Raw genomic sequence first — 19,762 nt, 5'->3', positions numbered from 1 at the left:
ACACACACAACTTTGAATCATATACATTTGATAAGTATTTTTCATTCCATTATTCGATATTCATTGCTTATGGCAGAGATTAGTAATTAATTAGTAATTTCCTCGGACCACTGCCACATTCAAACCAGTTGTTATGGCAGCCAATTAGAAGTGGTTGAGAGCTGCACCTTCAGAGGTTCTGTCTTATCAGTTGAGATGTTAAGCAGAGACTCTGCCTTTCTTTTCAGGTGATAAAAACATTATGCAAATTGCTAGCCTCTCATGCTATCAATAAACATCTCACACTCATTGTGTTGGGAAGCCTCTGGTCCCAAGTGCTTGGCAGAATCTGTGACAGGCCTTTCCCTCTGGTTGGGAACACAAGAAGTTAAAATCAGTGATGGGGTGGTGGTCATCAAAAATGCCCTCATCCACTACAGACAGTCCGACAGTTAGGAAGAAAGTCAGACATTTCATCTAGTCGTCCCACTGACTGAAAAACAACTTAACGTGGTTTGACCTCCTCTTAAAGGTTATTTTGCCAAAAAGAAATTCCGATTGACCAGAAGTTGTGTTTACTTAACTATTAGACTACATGGCTTTAAAAGGGGACAGCTCCAAATCCAGCCTTGCATCATTGGTCAGGTTTTTCCTAAGAACAGAACAAGTAGGAGCAGGAGCAGGCCACAAGGCCCCCTTGAGCCTACTTCATCATTTAATAAGATGACACACCCAACCTTCAGTCCACTTTCCTGCCCGATCCCCATATCCCTTACTTTCCTTAGAGTCCAAAAATCTATCTATCCCAGCCTTGAATATACTCAACGACTTAGTATCCACACCCCTCTGGAGAAGAAAATTCCATAGAATCACACTCAGGGAAGATATTTGTCACTGGACTAGTAACCCAGAGATCCGGGTATTGCTCTGGGGACATGGGTTCGAATCCCACCATGGCAGAAGGTGGAATTTGAATTCAATTAATAAAGATCTGGAATTAAAAGCTAGTTTAATGATGGCCATGAAACCAGTCGATTGTCATAAAAAAAACATCTGGTTCACTAATGTCCTTTAGGGAAGGAAATCTTTACCTGGTCTGGCCTACATGTGACTCCAGACCACAGCAATGTGGTTGACTCTGAAATAGCCTAGCAAGCCATTCAGTTGCCTCAAACCGCTACAAAGTCAATAAGGAACGAAACCGGATAGACCACACGGCATCGACCTAGGCACCGGAAACGATAATAGCAAACCCAGCCCTCTCGACCCTGCAAAATCCTCCTTACTAATATCTGGGGGTTTGTGCCAAAGTAGGGAGAGCTGTCCTCCAGACTAGTCAAGCAGCAGCCTGACATGGTCATACTCATGGAATCATACCTTACAGGCAATGTCCCAGACACCACCAGCACCATCCCTGGGTACGTCCTATCCCACCAGCAGGACAGACCCACCAGAGGTGGCGGCACAATGGTATATAGTCGGGAGGGAGTTGCCCTAGGAGTCCTCAACATCAACTTCGGACCCCATGAAGTCTCATGCCATCAGGTCAAACATGGGCAAGGTAACCGCCTGCTGATTACCACCTACTGCCCTACCTCAGCTGAAGAATCAGTACTCTTCCATGTTGAACTGCACTTGCAGGAAGCACTGAGGGTGGCAAGGGCACAAAACGTACTCTGGGTGGGAGACTTCAATGTCCATCACCAAGAGTGGCTCGGTAGCACCATTACTGACCGAGCTGGCCAAGTCCAAAAGGACAAAGCTGCTAGACTGGATCTGCAGCAGGTGGTGAAGGAAATAACAAGAGGGAAATACATACTTGACCTCGTCCTGACTAACTTGCCTGTCGGAGATGCATCTGTCAATGACAGTATTGTAAGAGTGACCACAACACAGGCCTTGTGGAGACGAAGTTTCGCCTTCACACGAAAGCCTGGCTCGGGTATAAAATTAAAACCTGATCCAGGCCCGACCTGACCACAGCCAACCCGAACTCAACCCGAGCCCTTCTAATATTTTTTCGCACCCGACCCGACCCAAATCGACATGAATCTCCTTCATCTGTTCCGGCAGCAGGCTATTCCTACAGCTGGAGTTGTCGGGAATCATGGGTAAGCCTGATCCTGTGATTTCCCGGAAGCAGTGTCCATCCCGACTGGACCAGAGCCCGAATGCTGGACTCAGAATTTTGACCCGAGCCGAACCCGACACATGTAGTCGGGTCTAGTCGGGTTCAGGTCAGGTAGCCAGGCTTTACTTCACATTGCGGATACCCTCCATCATGTTGTGTGGTACTACCACCATGCTCAATGGGATAGATTTCTAATAGATCTAGCAATGCAAAACTGGGCATCCATGAGGTGCCATGGAACATCAGCAGCAGCAGAATTGCACTCAACCACAATCTGTAACCTAATGGCCTCGCATATACCCACTCTACCATTACCATCAAGCAGGGGGATCAAACCTGGTTCAAAGAGTGCAGGAGGGCAGACATACCTAAAAATGAGGTGTCAACCTGGTGAAGCTACAACCCAGGTCTACTTGCGTGCCAAACAGCGTAAGCAGCATGCGAAAGACAGAACTAAGCGATCCAACAACCAATGGATCAGATCTAAGCTCTGCAGCCCTGTTACTTCCAGTCATGAATCGTGGTGGACAATTAAGCAACGAAACGGAGGTGGTGGCTCCACAAATATTCCCATCCTCAAATGATGGGGAAGCCCAGCACATCAGTGCAAAAGATAAGGCTGAAGCATTTGCAACAATCTTAAGCAAGAAGCGCAGAGTTACTGATCCATGTCTGCCTCCTCCTGAATTCCACAGCATCACAGATGCCAAACTTCAGCCAATTCAATTCACTCTACGTGAGATCAAGAAATGACTGAAGAGACTGGATACTACATAGGCTCTGGGCCCTAACAACATTCTGGCAATAGTACTGAAAATCTGTGCTCCAGAACTTGCCATGCCCCTAGCCAAGCTGTTCCAGTAGGCTACAACACTGTCATTTATCCGGCAATGTGGAAAACTGCCCAGGTATGTGCTGTACACAGAAAGCAGGGCAAGTCCAACCCGGCCAACTACCACTCCATTCAGTCTCCTCTTGATGATCAGTAAAGTGATGGAAGGTTTCATTTACAGTGCTAACAAGCGGCACTTGCTTAGCAATAACCTGCTCAGTGACGCTCAGTTTGGGTTCTGCCATGGCCACTCAGCTCCTGACCTCATTACAGCCTTGGTCCAAACATGGACAAAAGAGCTGAACTGAAGAGGTGAGGTGAGAGTGACTGCCCTTGACATCAAGGCAGCATTTGACCAAGTATGGCATCAAGGAGCCCTAGCAAAACTGAAGTCAATGGGAATCAGGGGGACAACTCTCCGCTGGTTGGAATCATACCTAGCACAAAGAAAGATGGTTGTTGTTGTTGGAGGTCAATTATCTCAGTTCCAGGACATGACTGCAGGAGTTCCTCAGGGTAGTGTCCTAGGCCCAACCATCTTCAGCTGCTTCATCAATGACTTTCCTTCAATCATAAGGTCAGAAGTGGGGAAGTTCACAGATAATTGCACAATGTTCAGCACCTTTCGCGATTCCTCAGATACTGAAGCAGTCCGTGTAGAAATGCAGCAAGACCTGGACAATATCCAGGCTTGGGCTGATAAGTGGCAAATAACATTCGCGCCACACAAGTGCCAGGCATTAACTATCTCAAGCAAGAGAGAATCTAACCATCTCCCCTTGACATTCAATGGCATTACGATTGTTGAATCCCCCCACTATCAACATCCTGGGCGTTACCATTGACCGGAAACTGAACTGGAGCAGCCATATAAATACCATGGCTTCAACAGAAGGTCAGAGGCTAGGAATCCTGCGGCGAGTAACTCACCTCCAATCTCCCCAAAGCCTATCCACCATTTACAAGGCACAAGTCAGGAGTGTGATGGAATACTCTCCACTTGCCTGGATGGGTGCAGCTCCAACAACACTCAAGAAGCTCGACACCATCCAGGACAATGCGGCCCGCTTGATTGACACCCCATCTACAAACATTCATTCCCTCCACCACCAACACACAGTGTCAGCAGTGTGTACCATCTAAAAGATGCACTTCAGCTACACACCAAGGCTCCTTAGACAGCACCTTCCAAACCGCGACCTCTAGCACCTAGAAGGACAAGGGAAGCAGATGCATGGGAACACCACCACCTGCAATCTTCCCTCCAAGCCACACACCATCCTGACTTGGAACTATATTGCCATTCCCTCACTGTTGCTGGGTCAAAATCCTGGAACCCCCTTCCTAACAGCACTGTGGGTGTACCTACCCGACATGGACTGCAGCAGTTCAAGGCGGCGGCTCACCACCACCTTCTCAAGGGCAATTGGGGATGGGCAATAAATGCTGTCCTTGCCAGAAATGCCCACATCCCATGAACGAATAAAGAAAACCTCAGTCCGCAATAGGCATCTTATCCCGAGAATATGCCCCCAGTTCCAGATTCTCCAGCCAGGGGAAAGAGCCTCTCAGCATTTACCCTGTAGGCTCTCTCAGAATCTTATATATTTCACTGAGATTACCTCTTCTTCAAAACGCCAGAGAGTATAGGCCCATTCTACTCAGTTTCTCTCCTCATAGAAAAACCCTCTCATCCCAGTCATCAATCTCGTGAACCTTCATTGCTTTCACAATTGTACCTACATGTTAACTCTCTGTACAAGGACTCCCAAATCCCTCTGAACACCAGCATTTAATACTTTCTCACCCTTTAATAAACAAATGTTTTCTATTCTTCCTACCAAAGGGAATAACCTCACATTTCTCCACATTATACTCCATCTGCCACTTTCTTGCCCACTCACTAAACCTACCATATTCCTTTGAGGACTCTATGTCCTCTTCACAGCTTACTTTCCCACCTAGCTTTGTATCAGCAAAGTTGGATACATTACACTTGGTCCCTTCATCGAAGTCATTAATATAGATTGTAAATTGCTGAGGCCTCAGCACTGATCCTTGTAGCACATCACTAGCAATGGTCTGCCAACCTGAAACTGACCTGTTTATTCCTACTGTTTTCCGTCCTTTACCCAATCCTCTCTCCATGCTAATATATTACCCCCAACCCATGAACCCTTGTGCAGCTACCTTTTCTGTGGCAGTTTATCTAAATGCCTTTTGAAAACCTAAATATATACTATATCCACATGTTGCTCTTTATATACCCTGTATTTACATCTTCAAAACATTAAGATTTGTCAAACACAATTTCCTTTTCATAGAACCACTATTGACTCTGCCTAATCATATGATGATTTTCTAAGTGCCCTGTTACCACTTGCTTAATAATGGATTCCAGCACTTCCCAATGACCAATGCCGGGCTAGCTGTAGTTCTCTGCTTTCTCTCTCTCCTTTCTTGAATTGTGATGTTACATTTGCTCCCTTCCAGAATCTAGGGAATTTTGGATAACTTTATGACTATGTTTGATGTTTCCATATCGACACATCTACTACATTGTGGATTTCTGTTTCCGAATCTCTCCAAATATATTTTTAATATTGGCCCAGATTTTGCAGTTGTAATGATGATAAAAAAAATTTTAATTACCAGAAATCAAACTAAAGGAAAATATGCTTTATGTTCAACAAGATAAATAAAGTTTAACGAATGAATTCAGCATATGGGACATCTTAAATAGGCTGGAAAAGAATCTGGAAAGAGAGTGGGGGATCCATTTGTTGTGCTCCATGTCGGAACTTTCACCTAGTTAACTGCCTCCTGCATTAATCATCCATTTATGGCCTTGCTGATGCTGATTCATGCTTTAGATTGCACACATTCAGTGTACAACATCTTAATTTGTCTGAGAAACATATCTGAATCACCTGAAATAAAAACAAGAAATGCTGGAACCACTCAGCATGTCTGGCAGCATCTGTGAAAAGAGAAGCAGAGTTAACGTTTCGGGTCAGTGACCCTTCTTCCAGTTCCGAAGAAGGGTCACTGACCTGAAACGTTAACTCTGCTTCTCTTTTCACAGATGCTGCCAGACCTGCTGAGTGGTTCCAGCATTTCTTGCTTTTACTTCAGATTTCCAGCATCCGCAGTATTTTGCTTTTATTATCTGAATCATCTGATCTTGATTTCTTCCATGCCTTTGACAGAGTAAAAAAAAACAAGGTTTACATGCCATTTTCATGGCCCACATCAAACCAACAAGTTCCCATTTCATATGTCTGATGGCTCCATCTTTAGTTTTTCATCTATCGACATCGACAGTCTATTGTCCCCACGATTTCCTCTGACTTCATGATTCCCATTTCTCTGTCATTGCTAAGGCTGTCTCTTAACATTGATAGCATGAGAAGTAGTAAGGTGAGAGAAGACTCATGTGGAGGATAAACACCGGGATAGACCTGCTGGGCCAATTTACCTGCTTTTTTGTTGTAAAATTCTATGTAACAAGCTGTGCTTCCTGCCTTTTGCCAAACATCTGTTTTCTTTTCATCTGCTCTTTACAATATAATGCCCAATTCCAAATCTTGATTGCCGTTTCAATATTCGGAAAGGTACTTTGCACTTTTGACATGATACAAAAAAAAACACATAATCTAATAGATCATATATCAGCCACCTCTTGTTTCCAAATTCTGTTCTAATTGCTCTTGGCTTTCTCTGCTGCTATGGTCACTATTCCTCAGAACCTCTCTCTCTCTCCTGCTACATAGGCATCACTCTGCATGGCCTTAGTTCTGCCTGCATTCTTAATGCGTTTTTCCATCCACCTTTTCTTCCCATTTCCTCTGAAAGTGTTCATTCATGTCAAGGTACATTTCCACAAATACAGGCTGCCCTTCAAGTAGCAATTCTCTATGAGCCCAACAAGCGAGTGTCAGCTGGCTGCCTCGACAATAGAGGACATCTTGGCCAACCTGACATGGTTTACATCTGATACCTACATATCTGTGCTTTCCAGCAGGGGCATCAGCAGTCAGAAAACTATCTAATTTGTTCCACTCCCATGTTCAGAGAAACTAACATCAATTGTAATACCCCTAAACACACTCTAGCCATGGGGAATTAACACAGCACAGACCAAGGATTGAACTCAGGACCTTCCAGATCTGCAGGAATTAATTTCACACTAAATGGTGTACATAACTGAACCATTAGAGAAGTTATGGCAACTCAATACCATAAGCAGAATAACTACAGTAATTAAATCTCTTCATTTTTTGCTGTCCTTGTACAATGCAATACACGGTCCAGCACCATAAACAGAGAATGGGAGAGGGAGATCGAGAAGAGAAGAACAGGAGGAAGAGGCGCGAGTGGGGCCGGCAAGGTGTAAGTGGGACCGGGGAGGCGCAACGCAGGAAAACGCCCTTAGCAGAGGAAAGGGGTCTAGCCAACCTTCAGTGGGATGTTTTGCTCAGTGTGAAGAGCGGGGAGCACCAATATGTTTCTCCAGGCCCAGGAAGGCGATGGCAGAGTGTAAAAAGGTACAGGATTCATAGTCACCTTTCAGTTGGGAGGCAGAAGAGGAGAATGTTGCTGGGTGCCCATGGCTGCTCCTGCTATTGTGTAAGAGATTGGGGAAAAGGAGTTTGGATTGCACTACTGTTATGGAAGTATTTCCATTTTTAATTTTTTTTCAGGACTTGTGTTTGAAGATCGTGGAGATGGATCTATTTCAGACTGAAGAGATTCCACAGATGCTGAACTTTGTTTTTTTTAAAAAAAAAGGTCACTGGAAGGACTTGGGGATCTTTGTGTAAAAACAAACCCTTACTGGATGTCACATGCCTTAAGCTAAATAAACAGCAAGAGCCTTTTACTAAGGGAGTTGTTTACAGAGAAGTGACATATCAAGATTTATGGTGGTCAAGAATTGGTTTCATTTTGGATATTGTTTTGAATGAGTTGGGCGTAAGCCTGCGAAAAGAAAAGCAACCAGCTCATCTTTTTTCCACCTTTCCGAGAAACCATGAGAATCCAGTGTGTGATAGCTGAAACCCCTGATGCCGCATTTCTCCTGGAAAGCCTGCCAGACCAATCCTCAACATCGCCTGAAGAGAACTGCTCCAAAAAGACCCAATGACAACTGTCTACACGCATTTGAGATGCCAGAATAAAGGGATGACAATTGATGTGCAGCAGTGGTTTTGTGCTGGGTTATGAACCATTCCCCTTTGTCATCTCAATGAGTAATCCTTATGAGGAATCCTGTTAAACACAGCAGCAACCAACACACCAGGCACAGCGAGGTCTTCTGGGATGGTGGGAACTGATTAAATGTTTTATTACCTGCACCCCCTCCCACCCTCTTCCCCCACCCCCTCCCCTCCTCGCAACCCCTTCCCAGCTCCCCCACCCTGCACCCCCCCCTAACCCCTGCAGCCCCCTTCCCAGCTCCCCCTCGCATCCCCTTCCCTCCACCGGCATCCACCTATGCCTGAGCATGGGCCCTAGCAACCCCACTGCCTTGTGGGCGTCTCGGGAGAGTCCAAGGCTGAATAAACCCTATCAGAAAATCCGGAGCAGAACCCCGTAGGCGGTCATGTGTCACCTTTGGCATGTTTCCAGCAGTTCCTGCAGCCATACCGGTGCCAAACGTCATGCTCTGCACTCCTTTGGACACCATCAGAAAGGCCGAGAGGGGGGTTTTGACGCTTGGGCAACTCACAACCCCCATACATTCGCCCAGGCATGCGCCATGGAGAGGTCACTCCATAGTTGCCTCACAGCGACCGAAACAAACAGCAATGAAGTAGCAATGGAGGCATTCATGGTGATAGGACCTGACATTCTGCTCAATGGAGATGGGAGACAACTAAAGCAAATATTTAACAAACGCAGACACAAAAATAATAGCGAGTGGGGGAAGGGGACTGGATGCTTCCGTGGTCTGTGATTACAGGTGTGGAAGAATTAACGAACACTATTTTGCTTCTCTTTTAGCATTCTACAGCGGGAAGTGCTACTTATAACATAACCAGCCCATATCAGTTATGCTTTTTGGGATGCCAGAGCAGGTTGAGTATATGATGGCACTTCTAGACATGATAAACTTCTACCACAAAACCACCTAGAGACATAACAGGTACTACAGGCAGCACAATGGATTTTCTCATTAAGGCAAGCTCACCATGAAGGTTTTAAATAAAAAGTGTACCCTGCATAACAATTTGATATACAACAGACACAAGACCATAAAGAAGTTCCTCTATTTCATAAAAATGACTTTAAAATATTCCAGTTCCCAACTTTTAACAGCACAGGCAGATGGATAGTTAGGTACTAGATTACCTGCTTGATGGTAGACTGGAAAAGTGGTTTTTCTTTGCCATGGAACATTTCCTTTGCCATCGAACATTTCCTTGTATGTTTAAATACTTACGATGCTACAATCCACTATGCCCAATTTATGAACCATACCAAAAGATTTGCCTGCACTATCAAGAAAATGAAAAACAGTGCAATGGCACCTTAATTTTTCATGGAATAAACACATTGAGAAATATTATGAAACACAGATTTCAGGCAAGTCAGAGTCATAAAGGCACAGGAGGAGCAATTTGGCTCATTGAGCTCATGTCGGTTCTCTGCAGAACAATCCAGTCAGTTCCATTCCTGTGCTCTATCCCTGTAGCTCTGCAAGTTTATTTCCCTCAAGTGCCCATCCAATTTCCTTTGGAAATCATTGATTGCCTCCACTTCCACCACCCTCATAGCAGTGAATTCCAGGTCATTACCACTCGCATTAAAAAAAACGTTGTTCTTCACATATCCTTTTGGAAAAGGCAATGTCTTTGAAATGTGGCTGAATATCCAAGTATTGGAGGATGAGTGGGTCAAATTCAATAGTACAAGTGTAAGAGCTCAGGTAACAAATGTAGCCCAGATACAAGGTAACAGGAAGCAGCGTACACACTTGCGTGCTCTGTATAGTTTCTCGTGCTAGTTATATATCAATTTATGGGAGGAGAAAACCACATACATAAAACCAGAGAGGGGCTGATGAAATACAATTTACCTGGAGCGCTCCAAGAAGGTCATACATGTTGACAGGTGGTAGAGAAGCTAGCATGTCTTCACCAGAACAGGCTAGAAGAAGAGCCGCCTGTTGCTCTACATCATCTGATGAGATATGGGAACCTGGATTTGGTCCGGCAGTTTGGGGTATCCCAGCAGGAGGACTATGGCAGAGGAAAAAATATAAATTAAATCAGCATTTCTTTGCACAAAATTATTTCCACTGCTACAATTTGAGTTGACAAAATATTACCACATTAAGAACTGAAATAATGGTACTTGGAGCATGAAAAATGCTACATGCCATAGAAAGGATTGCATTATTGAGAGTTCTAAAATGCTTTTCTGCAGAAAACTCAAGAGAACATTCAACTAATTATTATTCCAATTCAGTTTACATTGTGTGAAGTTGCAGCAAAGGAGGGCAACCAGCATCTCAGACACTGCCACAAAGGATAAAAATGTTTGTAGGGAAAAACAAAATCACAGAACACACGAACATTTGACTGCTAGGAACATGGCATAGGATGGATCAAATAACTGTATTGATTTCCCATCAGGAACTAGCTGGGAGTAATTACTACACTCAACAGTTGAATTTACATCTGTAAATATAACCATAAATCTAGAAGTCACTCAACAATCGCATCATCTGAACTCTGTTACTTCAGCTCCCTCACATGGTCAAACTCAGCAATGCCTCCTGGTCAGTTGAAGCCACCAGCAATAATAGCAATGACATGCATAACCTGCACTTACTTAGAACCGTCAATGGAGAAACATGTCCCAAGATATTACAAGGTGTAAGGAAAAGAAATGGATGCTAAACCAAAGAGGCAGATATTAGGAGGAATGACCAAAAGCTTGGTCAAAGAAGTGGATTTAAAGTAGGGTCTTAAAGGAACAGTGGGATGTGGCAACAAAGGAGTTTACAAAGGGAATTCTACAGCATAGAGCCCAGGTGGCTGAAAATACAACCAACAGTATGGAGAAGGAAAGCGAGAGTGCATACTGCTGTAGTCAGAGGAATGGAGAGTGGGGTAGGGGAGTGTGAGGGGAGGTGGTTGTAGTGCTACAGGAGGTGATAGATAGGCCATGGAAGGATTGGAACACGAGGATGAAAGTTAAGGTGAAAATTATAAATCTAAGAGATTGGTAGCCAATGTAGCTCAACAAACTGATGGATGGGCAGGTTTGGGTGAGGGACAGGATAGAGACAGAAGAGATTTGGATGAGCTGAATTTTATGGAAAGTGGAAGATGGTAGGCTAGCCAAGAGAACGCTGAAGTAATTGAGTTAGTCACAAACAAATTACTAGACAATGAAATAAACTGACTAAAGAAAATGCAAATGTTATTTTTCTAGCTTTACATTTGTTAAGCAGCTAAATGAGTCAACAAACAAGGGGTAAATCCAGCTGTTGAGATGGAAAACTGATCATGGGCAGTTTTGCAGAAAGCTATCAAAAATCAAAGCCTGAGCTCTTCTGCAAGACTTGACCTAGACTATTCCCCATTACTAACCCATTTTAGCTCCCAGACCAGACTGCCATTGCAGATGAAGTGTGTCAAGCACAGTGGAGTATATAATTATTACAGAACACAAATGTGCAGTGCAGCCTCTAATCCTCGAAGTACTGTAGTGAGCACACAATTAAGTGCAGAAACAGCAGAGATGCACAAGATCTTACGATGCATTCACAAAGGTAATTTCTTTAACATTGGTCCCTGTGAAATGAATCGTGTTCTTAAATCATGATCTGACTTTAACTCACATTTAAACAAGCATTTAGTTTTTTGGCTTTAAATGTTTTTAATTCTTAATTGTCTTTTAACCCTTCAATGGTGGGAGAAATGCATTAAAAAGTGAAACTAATAGATTTTGGTTAGTTCATGAATTGAGGCTGAAATGTTCATTAGCATACGCACATTAAATGTTTCTTCAATCTTTACACCGAGGAGAGAACATGGCTCTCCCAGATCAGGTAGGGCAGTGATCAGATGCAGAACCCTTAGGATGACCATGAATTTGACCTTGCAAACTTATTCTTGTAAAATTAATATGATATTTTCAACAGTGATGAATAGAATTTCTTGTAAACAATTTGGATCTTTGAGCATGGACGATTAACCTCCACTGAATCAATCTTTCGGTAATTTTCAGATGCAGTTGATTTCTACCGTTTTATTCTGTACTTTGACCAGCTTTATAGAAAATAAAAAGAAACTGAAGCACTGTGCAGAACAAGCCAAAAAAGAACCCAGGAGAACCGTCATCAACATGAAACAATATTGGAAATAGCCTGAAGCTTTGAATCAAGCGAAAGAGTGTGATCTGGAAGCAAGGAGACTCCTTAGAGAGATAGAGAGATAGATAGAGAGAGAGAGAGAGAGAGACAGAGAGAGAGATACTCATCGTCACAGCACAAAACTCTCCCTAATTTGGCACACAATTGACAATCTCACTGACACCACATGCCTGAAAGGGTGGCCAAACCAGATTCAATAGCAACTTTTAAAAGGGAATTGAGAAAAGTTTGCAGTGCCAAGGGGAAAGAGCAGTCTTGTGGGACTAATTGGAAAGCTCCTTCAGAAGCGATGACACAAGCACAATGGGTCGAATGACCTCCTTCTGTGCTGTAAGATTTAAAGTGTGAATAAAAATGAATATTTTACATCAAAGGAAAAGTGACCCCGGTTGGTTTAATATACATCCCATGCCCATTTGGTTAGCTCCTCTGGGACATGATACAAGTTATTTTACGCACATCTCATTTTCCGAATACCTACACAATGAGGTAGGATTTCCTCTGTGCCTTACAGCAAGATCACAAAGATGCCCTTTATATTTTGCTAGGCATTTATCTTCTGATGAATTGTTCTTTAGCAGTTGGCCTCATCTTGAAATCTAGCTGGCTGCTAGCCTTCTTGTGAGACATATTAACATAGACGAACAAGTTCCAGTCACTACAGTCTAAATAGGATGCTATTGGATAGATATTCAATCTGCCACCCAGTTCTAAATCTGGTGTTGCGGTTTGGCTGACAGTTAAAGAACCCATTCAATGTATGTTTCCACAACATCAATTTTACATTCGGGTAGCAACTTGATAATCTACCTCTCTGCTTTTTTATATATATAAAGCAAAAGATCCCTAAATTGAATGCTTGCCTCATAAGGGATCCTGCAAGGGAACATACATTTAAAATCAAAGTCATTACGTAAACTACAAATTTTAGTATCCTGCCTGGGATTACCATTTGACTGAAACAAACTCTGTCCCTCATTTTGACTTCAAAATAAGGTTTATAATTCAGACTGATTGTTATCATTCTATTCTCTTTCAAATGAGATGTTTCAAACCAAGGCCCCATCTGCCCCCTCAGGTGGATGTAAAAGATGTATTTTTCAAAGAGGAGCAGGGGAATCCTCCCAGTATCCTGGCCAACATTTATTCTTCAACATCAATAAAACAGATAAGCTAGTCATTAATCTCATTGCCATTTATGGGAACTTGCTGTGCACAAATTGGATGTTGAATTTCCTACATTACAACAGTGATAACATTTCAAAGTACTTCATTGGCTCGAAAGCACTTTGGAACATCCCAAGGTTATGAAAGGGGCTGTATAAATGCAAGTCTTTCACTTTATATAACCCAGCCGAATGGAACTTTGGTCTGGAGGATCCGCAGTAGTTTACTGCAACTCTATTGTGCTGCTGAGCTGAGGAAAGAATTACGCTCATATTTTCAAGAAACACATGAAAAGATCAAAGTAATTGCAGAGATTAACAGCAGTAACACAATTTTCCTGTTTATTACACTGTTACTTTCAGGTTTTCTACATTCCCCTTTTAACTTTATGCTCGAGCCCCCTTTCTCTTTCTTAATTCTATTTTCTTAAACAAATGAAAATGTACATACATATCTAATACTGTACTTACCAGTCAATAATGCTGTTGTAGGCGATAATGCTGTTTTTTAAATATGGCTGGGGGTTAACACTACTGCCAAAAGCATATTTGAAATGGCTATCACGTAAACGGTATGATCTTCTCCTGGATATCACAGCTGTCAGAATGTCCTTCAGATGATTCTATCAGGAGAAGCACATAGTCACAATGCATGTGTTACTCTGCCAAGGTGGATCGGTGTTTAAACTTGCCCAGTCCCTTTACAGACATAAAGTCATTTATGTTTCGAGTTTCTTTCACCTTTTTCTCTTCAAAATATTTTTGGCTTCTATGTTTTAGTCTACTCCTATGGGTTAAATCCTATAATGCCCTTGAGAGTGTTTTTCACTTGCCTATACAAAATCCATAGTAAGCTTAGATAACAGAGAATTCAGATTCAGCACTGGATTCTACTCTGCATCCTCATCCGATTACTCATATTCAGAAAGCCACAGAATAATTCTCCTACAGATATATATTTGCCAGTTCTGAAGAAGGGTTACTGACCTGAAACGTTAACTCTGCTTCTCTCTCTCCACAGATGCTGCCAGACCTGCTGAGTATTTCCAGCATTTCGTTTTTAATTCTCCTACAGATTTTGGTTTAGGTTTCAGCTACCAAACAAATGTATAAGGCAGTTTTTTTTTCTTAAAGCAAATAGTAGCAGTAACAAAATACATATTTCTACAGTAGTTAAAACTTATTTTTCACTCTACATGACACTAGCTAACAAATAGTTCACATCTGCTGTGCTATGCTATAATGCCAGTAATTTCCTTACAAAACTGTTTCTTTTCTCCTCTCAGTTTACAGACGTTTTCTGTCCTGAATAACGCTCCAATGATTCGACAGACTCACTGATTTGGAAAAGTCAGAGTAATAAATACACCTTCAAAATAGTGAACTGAAATTAACATACCATTTGCCTTTGCTCCATGACCTTCTGACCAGTTATTCTCTCTGACCTTGTCCCATCAACACCTTCTCTTTTGTTACCTCTTGCCTCACCCCCACTTTACTTGCTTAAAACCTATTATATTTCTAGCCTCTGCCAGTTCTGATGAATGGTCACTGACCTGCAATGTTAACTCTGCTTCTCTCTCCACAGATGCTGCCAGACCTGCTGAGTATTTCCAGCATTTCGTGTTTTTATTTCAGATTTCCAGCATCTGCAGTATTTTGCTTTTACTATATATATTATAATTGAAATTATTGTTGCATTTAAAAGCGCTGCTAACTAATTATGTATTTGAACAAATCATACAAGATGCTGGGATTTGATCTCGGCTTATTTGTATTTGGCTCTGCCTGTTCAATTTCGCTCGCCTTGTTACAGTAATGAACTATGCAAAATCAGCCGAGGAATTCTACTAACAATAGAGCTGGTTTATTGGTGTGTGGCTTGAACCCATGGCCTTTTGACTCATTGGCAAGTGTACCAATAATGTGGTGTCAGTTGCTCGCTCGCACTTACATTTTAACCTCACTTAGCACAGTATACTTTATTGAACCCTAAGCTAGAGCCTAATAAAACATACATCATGTGAATCAAGAGTGCTAACCATTAAGTACGAGTCACGAGGTTATGGGTTCAAGGCCCAGGGACTTGAGTTTAATTCTAGGCGAACACCTCAGTGCAGCACTGAGGGAGTGCGGCACTGTCAGAGATACCATCTTTCAGATGAGACATTAAACGGAGATCCCGTCTGTCCTCTCAAGTGGATGCAAACGATTCCATGACACTATTTGAAACAAGAGCAGGGCAGTTCGCTCCAGTGTGCTGGTCAACATTTATCCCTCAAGCAACATCATGAAAAAAAAGAAATGATAGGTCATGATCATCTTATTATTCTTTAGGAGCTTCCTGTGCATGAACTGGCTGCCAGGTTTCCTACATTTCAACAGTGACCTCACCTCAAAAGTACTGCATTGGCTGTAAATTGTTTTGGGATGGCCTGACGTCATGAAAGCAACTATATAAATAAAAGTCTTCCTTTCTTCAAAAAATGTAAAATGTAATAAAAGCAAAATACTGCAGATGCTAGCAATCTGAAATAAAAACAAGAAATGCTGGAACCACTTAGCTGGTCTGGCAGCATCTGTGGAAAGAGAAGCAGAGTTAACATTTCGGGTTAGTGACCCTTCTTCGGAACTAGCAAATATCAGAAATGTCAAAGGTTATAAGCAAGTGAGGTGGGGGTGGGGCAAGAGATAACAAAGGAGGTGTAGATTGGACAAGGCCACATAGCTGACCAAAAGGTCATGGAGCGAAGGCAAACAATATGTTAATGGTGTGTTGAAAGACAAAGCATTAGTACAGATAGGGTGTTAACGGACTGAAGATTGAACAGCAGAAAGTACAAACATGAAAAAAAAACAGTGGGTAAGCAAACTGAACAAACTAAGATGAAATGAAACAAAAAAAAAAGTGTAAAAAAGAAAAAATAACTAAAAATAAAAGTAAAATGGGGGGCCCGTCATGCTCTGAAATTATTGAACTCAATGTTCAGTCCGGCAGGCTGCAGTGTGCCTAATCGGTAAATGAGATGCTGTTCCTCGAGCTTGCGTTGATGTTCACTGGAACACTGCAGCAAGCCCAGGATAGAGATGTGAGCATGAGAGCAGGGGGGAGTGTTGAAATGGCAAGCAACCAGAAGCTCAGGGTCCTGCTTGCGGACTGAGCGGAGGTGTTCCGCAAAGCGGTCACCCAGTCTGCGTTTGGTCTCTCCAATGTAGAGGAGACCATATTGTGAGCAGTATACTACATTGAAAGAAGTACAAGTAAATCGCTGCTTCACCTGAAAGGAGTGTTTCGGGCCTGGGATAGTGAGGAGAGAGGAGGTAAATGGGCAGGTATTACACCTCCTGCGATTGCAGGGGAAGGTATGTTGGCCTTCATAGCAAAAGGATTAGAGTACAGGAGCAGGGATGTCGTGCCTTGGTGAGGCCACACCTGGAATATTGTGCGCAGTTTTGGTCTACTTATCTATTTATTTTATTTATTTATTTAGAGATACAGCACTGAAACAGGCCCTTCGGCCCACCGAGTCTGTGCCGACCAAGAACCACCCATTTATACTAACCCTACAGTAATCCTATATTCCCTACCACCTACCGACACTAGGGGCAATTTACAATGGCCAATTTACCTATCAACCTGCAAGTTTTTGGCTGTGGGGGGAAACCGGAGCACCCGGCGAAAACCCACGCGGTCACAGGGAGAACTTGCAAACTCCGCACAGGCAGTACTCAGAATCGAACCTGGGTCCCTGGAGCTATGAGGCTGCTGTGCTAACCACTGCGCCACTCCACATCCTTCTGAGGAAGGATGTTCTTGCTATAAAGGGAGTGCAGTGAAGGTTTACCAGACTGATTCCTGGGATGGCGGGACTGATGTATGAGGAGAGATTGAGTCAGTTAGGATTATATTCGCTGGAGTTCAGAAGAGTGAGAGGGATCTCATAGAAACCCAAAAAATTCTAACAGGACTTGACAGGGTAGATGCAGGAAGGATGTTCCCGATGGTGGGGGAGTCCAGAACCAGGTACACCCACAGTGAAGGAATGGTGAGGATGAAGCAACAAGGAAAAAGGGATCAAGGGTGGGTTTCTTGAGGAAAGGGATGATGACAGCAGATTCCTAGGGGAGGGGTACAACACCAGCAGAGATAGAACCGTTAATATAATCAGCTAACATGGGAAATCAGGAAGGGAAGTTGAGTGGTCAGCAGTTTAGTGAATAGGGTCGACAGAGTAGGAGGTGGGTCCACAGAAAAAGATGAGCATGGACAGGGCAAGAGGAGAGATAGGAGACAACTAGAGAAAGATGAGAGTTCAGGACTAGAGTGGGAGAAACCTTACAGGAAGGTTAGCCTGGTAACCAGGATTGGCAATGTGTCCTTACATGGACACCGGTGTCCGTGGTAAAAATTTTGAGGTCCGTGGAAATTAAATGTCTTGCTCCAAGACATTTGCTCTTGCAGCAAAACCGTTATACTTATCAGGAAGTTATTTACAACCCCTAGGGTCAGGGCATCAAGCTAGTTCCTACAGCTTGCCAAGGTTTTTGTATCAGCCTGCCAATCAAAAGCTCGAATGGTTTGCCTGCATGTGGACCTCTGTCAAATCGGAGCGCTGGGGAGGTAGGACTTGCTGAGAAGACTGGAGCAGTCAATCAAGTGCTCACTGCCCGTGTCCGACCTGCGGAATCAGACCTGGAGAGTGTTGGTGTGAGTAAAACAGATAGGACAGTGCACAGAAATCAATGATAGAATTGGAAAGGCAAGACTTCTTTGAGCCAGAGCAAGCTTTTTTTTTTAAAATAATAGGCAGGCAGATAGGTGCAGGCCCAACACTCAAGAAGCTCGACACCATCCAGGACAAAGCAGCCCGCTTGACTGGAACCCCATCCACAAACTGTCACTCCCTCCACCACCGACACACAGTGGCGGCAGTGCGTACTATCTACAAGATGCACCGCACCATTGCACCAAGGCTCCTGAGACACCACCTTCCAAACCTGCGACCTCTACCACCTAGAATGACAAGGGCAGCAGATGCATAGGAACACCGCCACCTGCAAGTTCCCCTCCAAGCCAAAACACCATCCCGACTTGGAACTATATCGCCCTTCCTTCACTGTTGCTGGGTCAAAATCCTGGAATTCCCTTCCTAACAGCACTGTGGGTGTATCTACTCCATATTGACTGCAGCGGTTCAAGGCAGCGGCTCACTACCACCTTCCCAAGGGCAATTCGGGATAAGCAATAAATGCTGGCCTCGCCAGCAAAGCCCAAATCCCATGAACGAATAAAAAAAAAGTCCAACATACGAACATACAAATTAGGAGCAGGAGTAGGCCACTCGGCCCCTCGAGCCTGCTCCGCCATTCAACAAGATCCTGGCTGATCTGACTGTAACCTCAACTCCATATTCCTGCCTATCCCCAATAACCTTTGAACCCCTTGCTTATTAAGAATCTATCTACCTCAAAAATATTCAAAGACTCTGCTTCCACCCCCTTTTGAGGGAGAGTGTTTGAAAGACTCATGACACCCATAAAAAATTTCTCCTCATCTCTGTCGTAAATGGGCGACCCCATATTTTTAAACAGTGATCCCTAGTTCTAGATTCTCCCACAAGTGGAAACATCCTTTCCACATCCACCCTGTCAAGACCCCTCAGAATCTTATATTTATTTATTTTATTTAGAGATACAGCACTGAAACAGGCCCTTCGGCCCACCGAGTCTGTGCTGACCATCAACCACCCATTTATACTAATCCTACATTAATCCCATATTCCTACCACATCCCCACCTTCCCTCAATTCCCCTACCACCTACCTAACTAGGGACAATTTATAATGGCCAATTTACCCATCAACCTGCAAGTCTTTGGCTGTGGGAGGAAACCGAAGCACCCGGCGAAAACCCACGCGGTCAGAGGGAGAACTTGCAAACTCCGCACAGGCAGTACCCAGAATTGAACCCGGGTCGCTGGAGCTGTGAGGTTGCGCTGCTAACCACTGCGCCACTCAAGTGTTTCAATCAAGTCGTCTCTTACTCTTCTAAACTCCAGCAGATACAAGCCTAGCCTGTCCAACCTTTCCTCCTAAGACAAACCACCCATTCCAGGTATTAGTCGAGTAAACCTCCTGTGAACTGCTTCCAACACATTTACATCCTTCCTTAAATAAGGAGGCCAATACTGTACACAGTACTCCAGATGTGGTCTCACCAATGCCCTGTATAGCTGAAGTCTAACCTCCCTACTTTTGTATTCAGTT

At 43.5% G+C, this 19,762-nt stretch overlaps 1 protein-coding gene across 2 annotated transcripts in view; it reads right to left on the bottom strand.

The window, feature by feature from the left end:
- The window catches only part of LOC137373049 (transcriptional adapter 1-like), a 65,267-nt gene that overhangs the window by 20,170 nt on the left and 25,335 nt on the right, over nucleotides 1–19,762 (bottom strand). For both annotated transcript variants that reach the window (XM_068037810.1, XM_068037811.1), the window contains 2 exons: nucleotides 13,968–14,119; nucleotides 10,024–10,186 (listed from right to left, as the gene is read on the bottom strand). In XM_068037810.1, coding sequence (XP_067893911.1) covers nucleotides 10,024–10,186; nucleotides 13,968–14,119 — 315 coding nt within the window. The remainder of the gene's footprint in view (nucleotides 1–10,023; nucleotides 10,187–13,967; nucleotides 14,120–19,762) is intronic.

The sequence above is a fragment of the Heterodontus francisci genome, chromosome 8 (genome assembly GCF_036365525.1).
Source record: "Heterodontus francisci isolate sHetFra1 chromosome 8, sHetFra1.hap1, whole genome shotgun sequence".
NCBI classification, from domain to species: Eukaryota; Metazoa; Chordata; class Chondrichthyes; order Heterodontiformes; family Heterodontidae; genus Heterodontus; species Heterodontus francisci.
The sequence above is the reverse complement of the archived record's forward strand: the minus strand, read 5'-3'. Positions and strand labels throughout refer to the sequence as shown.